Source organism: Myotis myotis, unplaced genomic scaffold, assembly GCF_014108235.1.
Source record: "Myotis myotis isolate mMyoMyo1 unplaced genomic scaffold, mMyoMyo1.p scaffold_m19_p_3, whole genome shotgun sequence".
Lineage (NCBI taxonomy): Eukaryota > Metazoa > Chordata > Mammalia > Chiroptera > Vespertilionidae > Myotis > Myotis myotis.
Genome location: NW_023416335.1, coordinates 164,730,306 through 164,739,877, shown reverse-complemented (window position 1 = coordinate 164,739,877; position 9,572 = coordinate 164,730,306). Strand labels below are relative to the sequence as shown.

At 47.1% G+C, this 9,572-nt stretch overlaps 2 protein-coding genes across 2 annotated transcripts; one reads left to right on the top strand and one right to left on the bottom strand.

Annotated features, from left to right (window-relative positions):
- The first annotated feature begins 335 nt into the window (after positions 1–335).
- Positions 336–692, top strand: LOC118650857 (60S ribosomal protein L34-like). Its single transcript, XM_036299331.1, has one exon. It carries the CDS (start codon positions 336–338, stop codon positions 681–683), a length of 348 nt encoding a protein of 115 aa, XP_036155224.1. The 3' UTR covers positions 684–692.
- A 3,033-nt stretch (positions 693–3,725) lies between these two features.
- LOC118650856 (tubulin alpha-1B chain-like) lies at positions 3,726–7,363 on the bottom strand. Its single transcript, XM_036299329.1, has 4 exons — positions 7,214–7,363; positions 5,312–5,534; positions 5,044–5,192; positions 3,726–4,884 (listed from the first exon to the last, which is right to left on the bottom strand). Exons 1-4 carry the CDS (start codon positions 7,214–7,216, stop codon positions 3,904–3,906), a joined length of 1,356 nt encoding a protein of 451 aa, XP_036155222.1. The 5' UTR covers positions 7,217–7,363; the 3' UTR covers positions 3,726–3,903.
- Positions 7,364–9,572: the final 2,209 nt, after the last annotated feature.

Here is a 9,572-nt window from a genome sequence, read left to right as displayed (position 1 = left end):
TTCTTTTCAGAGTAAATCGCTCTTTCTTTCTTGGCATCTTGGCTTGGGATGCCCTGCTCATCTCTCAAGCTTGGACATACATCTCTAAGCTTACAAGTCCAAGACTTGATTGCCCTATTTACCACTCCCTACTGAGAAGGGCAGGGTGGAAATCTATAGTGCAAAAGGGAAAATAAGGCCAGAAGATTGAGAACCTGCCTAGTGACAGAACAAGAGGTCAAGTGTCTCTCTCTGTTCCCTAGGCCTCTCCACCCTGAGACTCACCTCAGGAGGTGCTTAAAGAGACCTGGGCCTGTCCTCTTCTGGAGACAGTGACTTCAGTTTAGGTATTCACCATGGCCCAGCGTTTGACATACCGTCGGAGGCTGTCCTACAACACAGCCTCTAACAAAACCAGGCTGTCCCGAACCCCTGGTAATAGAATTGTTTACCTTTATACCAAGAAGGTTGGGAAAGCACCCAAATCTGCATGTGGTGTGTGCCCAGGCCAACTTCGCGGAGTTTGTGCTGTGAGACCTAAAGTTCTAATGAGGTTGTCTAAGACGAAAAAACACATCAGCAGGGCCTATGGTGGATCCATGTGTGCTAAATGTGTCCGGGACAGGATCAAGCGTGCTTTCCTTATTGAGGAGCAGAAAATCCTTGTGAAAGTGTTGAAGGCACAAGCACAGTCAGAAAGCTAAATAAATTTAAAAATGAAGCCTTTTTGAGTAATAAAAACAAAAGTCTCATTCTGTTAAAAAAAAAAAAAAAAAAAAAAGAGAGAAAGAGAGAGACCTGGGCCTGGCCTGCCCACTGTGGCTCAGTGGTTGAGCATCGACCTATGAACCAAGAGGTTGCTGTTTGATTCCTGGTCAGGGCACATGCCTGGGTAGGGGGCTCTATCCCCAGTGGGGGCATGCAGGAGGCAGTGGATCAGGGATTCTCTCTCATCATTGATGTTTCTCTCCCCCCCCCCTCCCTCCTTCCCTCCCTCTCTCTCTCTGAAATCAAAGAAAATAACAAAGTAAGAAGAATCTGGCCTAAGAGGGAAATAATCATTATTTTTACCTCCCTTGGAGCATTCTGTGGGCCATAAGCATTACTAGGCACTGTGCTTGCTGCTAAAGCAAAGATGTAAGATAATAAGACCCCAGTGCTCCCCTAAAAGAATGCTTGGTAGCATTTCCCGGGTGCCTTAGCATGTCATTTAGCCATCCCTGCCATGTCACACACTTGGTATTTCATGCCACTGAAGGTTTTGATTATTGCTGGTCAACTACTAGTCTTTTTTTAAAAATAACCACTTTTAAAAAATTATTGATTTTAGAGAGAGGAAAAAGAGAGAGAGAGAGAGAGAGAGAGATGGATTTGTTGTTCCACTTATGTACGGATTCATTGGTTGATTCTTGTATGTGCCCTGACTGGGGATTGAACCCGAAACCATGGTGTATTGGAGCGATGCTCCAACCAACTGAGCTTCCCAGTCAGGGCTAGACATCGTCTTGATATATAAGATGATTGAGTACAGAGGGGACAGAGGTAAATACTGAATTTTAGCAGCAAGTTAGAACAATAACCAAATAATTAAGGTATAAAGGGGATAGGATAGTTCAGGGGCGTGGATAGGTGTCTCTTCTAAAGGACAGCTTAAAAGACAATAAAAAATACTGAAGTTCGAGTTTGAATGGTAGAAAATGGGAAGACATTATGGTTTCTAAATTGCCCTCTCTTGGATTGCTCATTCTGGAGGAAGCCTACTGCCATATTGTGGACACTAAGGAGCCCCATGGAGAGGTCAACGTGAAGAACGAAGGCCACCAGCCAACAATTAGCACTAACTTGCCAGGCATGTGAGTGAACCACTTTGGAACTGAATCCTCCAGCCTGTTAAGCGTCAGATGACTTCAACCTTGTGAAGACAGACCATCGAGCCAAGCTGCTCATGAATTACTGACCCTCTGAAATTGCATGAGGTACTACACGTTGTTTTGAGCCACAAGTTTTTGAGCAATTTGCTATGCAGTAACAGATAATAAATCACAAACACCTATGGACCTACAACCCAAGCTTGTCATCTTAGCATTTGCCTTACTACAGTTTTTCTTCTTTTCATTTTCTCTTTTTTTGTTGTTAATCCTCACCTGAGAATATTTTTCCACTGATTTTCAGAGAGAGTAAAAGGGAGATGGAGAGACAGAGAGAGAGATGTGAGAGAGACATTGATTGATTGCTTCTGGAATGAGTTCCGACCAACCAGGTCCAGGGACGACCCTGCAACCAACCGAAGTTCATGCCCTTGATCAGAATTGAACCTGGGACTCTTCAGTCTGCCGATGCTCTATCCACTGAGCCAAACTGGCTAGGGTCAGATAGTTTATTTTCTTAAAAAAGCAATGGTTTCTCCCCCCCCCCCCACCCCCAAATAAAATATTACAGTTGAAACACTGGCTTCTTAATCCTGTTCCTGCCTTGTGCCTCAGAACTCTGAAAAAGCATCATGGCACCGTTTACATTGAGTATTGCTTGCCTCTGCATTGGTTTGCTGCTGCTTCCTAGGCTCTACTTAAGCTACCTTTCCCTCTTGTTTTGCAGAAAGAACTGGAACATTTCAAAGGATCTTCAGACATTTCAAGATGGTTTTCCCACTGAATTAACTCAAAACCATAATTCCCATTTGGTTATTAACCCAGCTTAAAGCCCTGGCATTTGTCTTCCCCTGGGGTCTGTGGTGGCTCCGCTTGTGTTGCTATGCTATCCATCAGAGCTTTCTTAAATGTCTATGCTAAACCACATTGTTTCCTTCAGAAAGTAGGAACAACTATTTTGTATATACAAAGTGGGACAAAAGTAGGATTATAGTTTGAGTACACAAAAATTTACTTTAAAAAAAATATTTCTATTGATTTTATAGAGGGAGAAACATCAATGATGAGAATCATTCATTAGCTGCCTCCTGCATGCCCCCTACTGGAGATCAAGCCTGCAGCCTGGGCATGTACCCTGACCAGGAATCTGACTTCCTGGTTCAAGGGTTGATGCTCAACTGCTGAGCCACACCAATAGGGCACGAAAAACTTGTTATATTGTTTTCCATACAAACTGTAAACCTACTTTTACCCCACCCTGTACATATTTATGGGCTACGAAAAAACTTGGGAAATTTTTGGTCTTTCCTACTTTTAAACCAGTTAAGATGGCAACATCTTCAGCATTCTTAATTGTCCCTATGCTTTCTCAATTTGAAATGTACATTTTCTTCTAGGTTAAATCCTCTATTTGCTTATCTCTATAGATTCCTTTTGATGTAGCCAAATTAAATACTTGATAATGTATGCTCTTAACATTTACAAATGTTGCCACTTCATCCCCTGTAGTAAAGCAGTGCTCTCCCACAAATGCACCTAACTTTTTAACAAGTCACTATTTGCAGGAGATTCAAATAGATTTAGACATGCGTTGGAGATATTGTAGGCTTGGTTCCAGATTGCAATAAAGCATCACAATATTTGCAGTCTTTTTACTGTACTTGTTATTGCTAACTCATTAGTAATTACCCAATAATTTCAAGAACTAGATTAAGCAGAATGACTTTCAGTACATTAGAACCAAGCTCTGCTTTTCCAGACCAGTGTGCTCGTTTCTCTTCATAGAGGTAGCTAGACAGTTTAGTATTACCACCTCGTTGCTGTCTCTATCCTACAAGTATAGAAAAACCAACGTAGGAAAAAGGACAGAAGTCAAACTTTCTTTCTCCATGCCTTTACTTTTAAACATGAAGGGAAAATCGTACAGGTATACATGAAAAAAAAGGCAGACATGATCACAAGTAAAAGCGAAGAAAATCTAACCAGAATGCTTTAATGCCTGTCAGCTGTTGGACCTGGAAGTTCTGAGTATGACATGTTGCAGGGCTGAAAGGAATCAGTATTCCTCTCCTTCTTCCTCACCCTCTCCTTCAACAGAATCCACACCAACCTCCTCATAATCCTTCTCAAGGGCAGCCATGTCCTCACGGGCCTCAGAAAACTCTCCTTCCTCCATGCCCTCACCCACGTACCAGTGGACAAAGGCACGCTTGGCATACATCAGGTCAAACTTGTGGTCCAGGCGAGCCCAGGCCTCAGCAATAGCTGTGGTGTTGCTCAGCATGCACACAGCTCGCTGTACTTTGGCCAGGTCTCCACCAGGGACCACAGTGGGAGGCTGGTAGTTAATGCCAACTTTGAAGCCAGTGGGGCACCAGTCCACAAACTGGATGCTGCGCTTGGTCTTGATGGTGGCAATGGCAGCATTGACATCTTTGGGGACCACGTCACCACGGTACAACAGGCAGCAAGCCATGTATTTACCATGGCGAGGGTCACATTTCACCATCTGGTTGGCTGGCTCAAAGCACGCATTGGTGATTTCTGCTACAGAAAGCTGCTCATGGTAGGCTTTCTCAGCAGAGATGACAGGGGCATATGTGGCCAGAGGGAAGTGGATGCGGGGATAGGGCACCAAGTTGGTCTGGAATTCAGTCAGATCAACATTCAGGGCTCCATCAAACCTGAGGGACGCAGCGATGGAGGACACAATCTGGCTAATAAGGCGGTTAAGGTTAGTGTAGGTTGGGCGCTCAATATCGAGGTTTCTACGACAGATGTCATAGATGGCCTCGTTGTCAACCATGAAGGCACCGTCAGAGTGCTCCAGGGTGGTGTGGGTGGTGAGGATGGAGTTGTAGGGCTCAACCACAGCTGTGGAGACCTGGGGGGCCGGGTAAATGGAGAACTCCAGCTTGGACTTCTTGCCATAATCGACGGAGAGACGTTCCATCAGCAGGGAGGTGAACCCAGAACCAGTTCCCCCACCAAAGCTGTGGAAAACCAAGAAGCCCTGAAGGCCTGTGCACTGGTCAGCCTGTTAGAAAAGAATAGAGGAAACATAGTTATTGCTTTTTGTGATGTATTTTCACTTTTCATACATTCCAAGGATATAAATCTTACTTTGACAAGAAACACTTTTAAAAAATGTCTTCCTTAGGCTCATTAATTTCTTTATTCTTGAGAAGAAACATACCAGTTTCCGAATTCGGTCCAGGACCAGGTCAATGATCTCCTTGCCAATGGTGTAGTGTCCACGGGCATACTTATTGGCAGCATCTTCCTTGCCTGTGATCAGCTGCTCAGGGTGGAAGAGCTGGCGGTAGGTACCAGTGCGAACTTCATCTGCAAAAAGGAAACAAAGCAGCCGCCCATCACTAACAACCTGCACAGCCTGCTCAACCCCAAGGCCTCAACAGAGCCCCCAGGACACACCTCCTGTCCCAGACCCGGGATCAACTCACCAATGACTGTGGGTTCCAGGTCTACAAACACTGCCCTGGGCACGTGCTTGCCAGCGCCCGTCTCACTGAAGAAGGTGTTGAAGGAGTCATCTCCCCCGCCAATGGTCTTGTCACTTGGCATCTGGCCATCGGGCCGGATGCCGTGTTCCAGGCAGTAGAGCTCCCAGCAGGCATTGCCGATCTGGACACCAGCCTGGCCAACATGGATGGAGATGCACTCACGCTGTGGAAAAGAGAAAAAAAGAAAAACCAGGATGAAACTAATCCAGGATTGACTGTGAAGCAGAACAATACACCTATGGAATCTTAATCTTACTAATTGCCTGGGTTTTTAACATTTTCATTGATTTTTTAGAGAGAGGAAGGAAGTAGGATAGAGATGGAAACATTGATGAGGAACATCATTGATTGGCTGCCTCCTGCACACCCTCTACCAGGGATTGAGCCTGCAACCCAGGCATGTACCCTGACCGGGTATCTGGGTCAACAGTCAACCACTGAGCCACACCAGCCAGGCAACTAACTGCCTCTTCTAAAACAAATTAAAATGTAAAACTTTTTTTCTAGGGACAACCACTGTGTTTCGATCTACATTGCTTTTACTGAATTTCCTTTCCCACTGTAAACCAAGGAGAGACCTTAGTCAGGGCTTTCTCCTGTGAAGGACCAAGACTGAGAGGAGGCCGTTCGTCCAGCACTCAGGCTCCCGAATACCATTTTAGACCAGGCCGCCCGATTTCCGGGCAGCTCCCAGGACAGGAAGCACGTGGCCAGGGCGGTGAAGAGGAAATGTCTGGCCCGGGGGCCGGCTCTGCGGTGCAGGATGAATGAGCACTTTTAGGTGTGCGCGCCCACGGGGCCGGCGGGGCCGCGCAGCTGCAGAGGCACCGACAACCAGCCACGTCTGCAGAAGGGCAGCCGCGGCCAACCATCCTCCGCGCCCCGCAGGCGTTGGGCTCCACCCAGCACCTCCACATCTGTCAGGGCACACAGGATTATCCGAGCCGCCTATCTGTCTGGACCAAGATCGGATTTCAGTTGCTTCAAAATCCCCCTCCCCCACCTGTTCCCGCAAGCATTCCTGACATAGCTGAGGCCACGGAGGGGCAGATGGCCTCTAGGGAGGGGCAGATGGCCTCTAGGGAGGGGCAGATGGCCTCTAGGGAGGTCATCTTCCTAACACACTAGCATGGTGCAGCACACAGACAAGGAGCCTTCCTCTACATTCATCTTATTGCTTTCATTAATACACACACACACACACACACACACACACACACACACACACACACACACACACACACACACACACACCCCCCCCCCCCCCCCCCGCACATATAAATCTAGGGTAACAGGAGACACCCTTCAGCCAGACCCGCAGCGCCGCAGCGCGCACGCGCAGGCGCAGGCTGCAGTGGCGGTCTCCCGCCGCGCCCGGCGGGAAGGTAACGGCCGCGCGTGCGCCTTTGTGTCAGGCTCCTTCCCGCCTCCGCTTTTCGCGCCGAAGAGGAAGTGAGGGCGGGGGGAGCCCGCGCGCCAGGCTAAGGCGGGGGACGGAAAGGGGGATGGGAACGCGCGGGAAAAGACTGTATGAAGGGTCTCGGGGCGCCGCGCCCTGCGGTGAGGGGCTAAGTAAGAACCCTAACCGGGGTGCAAGGAGCCGGCGCGCCATCATCCCCTCCCAGAGTCCAAGAAAAAAAGGCGGGGGGCTCCACTGATGGACCCCAGCTTTTCTCCACAAACCGGAGCCGATGTATTCCCACCCTTGGCTCTTACCTCATTTTTTTTTGCCCTCCAGATGGACAGCGCGGGTCTCAGCCCTCTCTAGTTAGAGGCCCTCCGCTACCCAAGCTTGTTTTTCCCCGTTTCCCCACCGAGGGAAAACGCATGCGGCCCACTCACCATGGCTGCGGGTTTGCAAGCGCAGGAATCAGGAGTAGACACGGGTCCGGGTTACTGTTCCCGACAAGCTAAGAGTCGAGGTAAGTAACGCACTGAGGCGGGGGAGGCGCCGGAGTCGCTTAAGTAGGGTTTCGGGGAGGGGCGGGCGGGCACGGGCGGTGCCACGGCCGCGGGCCCCTCCCCCGGCCCGGCGCGCCCACTCGGTGCCCGGCTCCGCCGCCGCAGAGGCGGGCGCCCGGGCCCGGAGCCCCCTCCCCGCGCCGGCCCAGCGGGGCGGGGTCCTCCGCGCCTGCGGGCCGCGAGCTCCGGTGCCGCAGTCTGCGGCGCATGGCTGCCGGGGCCGGGGCCGGGGCCGGGGCCGGGGCCGGGGCGGAGGGCGGGCGGGGCGGGTTCCGAAGCAAACCCTCCTGGGAATGCGGGAGGAAGCTCGCCTTCACGTGGACCAACGCCGAGGCTTCAGTCTGTGCAGTTTCAGAGAGGAAGCGTGTGAAATGCAGAAGCTTCTGCTCCGGCAGCTCAGCTGATGATGTCAGTGTTGCCATAATTTGTCAGTGAGTTTTGCCTTTTCCTGGTCTCGGCTCCTTTAAAGGCAGTGAGTGCGTCCTGTACTTCCCTGATAATGTGGATGAGGTGCGGAGCTTTAGAAAAACAGAATAGTTCTCTTTGGTTTACCGTGATGGCTTGCTCTTTAAACTAGCGGTACCAAACGTTGGGAGCAAAACAGTCATTCAAAGAGCGGTACCTAAGCACTTCACATCCAAACTGTTTTTAAAAGGGCCCCGTTTTTGCACCTCAACCAGCGACTTTATGGAGTAGCCCTAGGGGCTTTTACAAAGTGAGATTTAAAGACACTTGAGTGGCTGAATTGAAACAAACTTGGGGAGAGACGAAATAGACACGGAAGGATATTAGAAAGTAAGGATTCCTTATGCTAGTTCCGTAAAACTCTTTATATAACAAGTGCGTTGTGTTGTGTCAAAATAGATTAGTTGGTTATAGTTTAGTGCTAGGAGGCCCAAATTACAGTGATTAGACACTCCCCCTCCCTCCTTTAAGGAGAAACGTCCAAGACCATTGTTAACCTTGGAAATGCATAAGGAGGTTAGTTAGGGTTATAGTGTGGCTTTTAAATGGTTCTAGCAGAAACCTATTATTATTACTACACTACTCAAAATATCCTCCCAGTGATAATGCATTAGTAACAAAAAAGGTAAACATAAGACAGTAGAAATTCATAGTTCACATTCAGTTTTTACCTGATTCAGATTTGGTCAAGCCTTCACCCTTCCTATCAGACAAATAACACATTTACATGTGTATGCAGTTTGTAACAATATCTAGATATTTTCCACTCATATTCATATGAACCTGGAATGCAAACAAGGAAATATCTCATAAATATTTTTTGGAAGTCCTGTTAAAAGGTTTTTGACTCAAAACCCAAATTTTCATACATTCTCCAAACTGGGTTATAGGGGACAGGAATATGTTTGAATATTGTCTCAGTTATTATTGACATACAATATCCTATTAGTTTCAGGTTGTTTTACTTATACTTGTTTTTGAAAATTTATTTGTCCCACTTATTCTTAAAAGGAGATGGAAAATACAGGCATATGTTTTATTGTGCTTTGCTTTATTGTGCTTCACAGATACTGCATTTTTTTACAAATTGAAGGCAAGGCTCTCTACCGGCAAAAAGATCACGACTAGCTTTATTGCAGTGGTCTGGAACTGAACTTACAACATCTCTGAGGAATGCTTGTCATTAGCTTGTCTTGTATGAATGTTAAGAAATAACCTAGCTGAATTCCATTTTGCTGTCTGCTCTGGATGAAAGCCATTTGAAAAGAAGAGCCTCCCTCCTCCTAGCTCTCTGCAGAATCTTAGAGCTTTCACTGCAGGGATTTGCTCCTGTGGGTCTATGAGTCTCCCCAGACGCCTTCCTAAAACTATTAGCTTTGCTAGCCTTGTTTTCTGTGAATTCCCCTGTTGTGAATAAGGAAGTATTTGGGCTTTCTTTCTTTCTTTCTTTTTTTTTTTTTAGGTTCCTGAGGATACCTTAGGTTTTAGAAAATAAGAGAGCCAAAGGAACCTTCCACTATAACCTAGTTTGGTATCTTTATGCCAGAAAAATATTGAGTAATGCTAAGTTGATTAATTTTGCTACCTCTTTAGTATTTGATAGGAAAGGCTGACATTTTTTTTCCTTTTTTTACCCATACTAACATATGGGTCTATTTGTTTATATTATTCATGGATGTATACCCTTAATCTATATTTAACAACTAAATCATAGTTGTTAAATTGCTGGAATATAAACACAGTATCATTTTTTGTCTTAACATTTTAACTGATT

Excerpts from the sequence above, each read along its gene's own strand:
- LOC118650856 (XM_036299329.1), bottom strand. Across the intron at positions 5,193-5,311 it reads CCTGGAACCCACAGTCATTG|ATGAAGTTCGCACTGGTACC; the intron begins GTGAGTTGATCC and ends TCCTTTTTGCAG. Across the intron at positions 4,885-5,043 it reads TGGACCGAATTCGGAAACTG|GCTGACCAGTGCACAGGCCT; the intron begins GTATGTTTCTTC and ends CTTTTCTAACAG.
- LOC118650857 (XM_036299331.1), top strand. The coding sequence starts at position 336 with ATGGCCCAGCGTTTGACATACCGTCGGAGGCTGTCCTACAACACAGCC.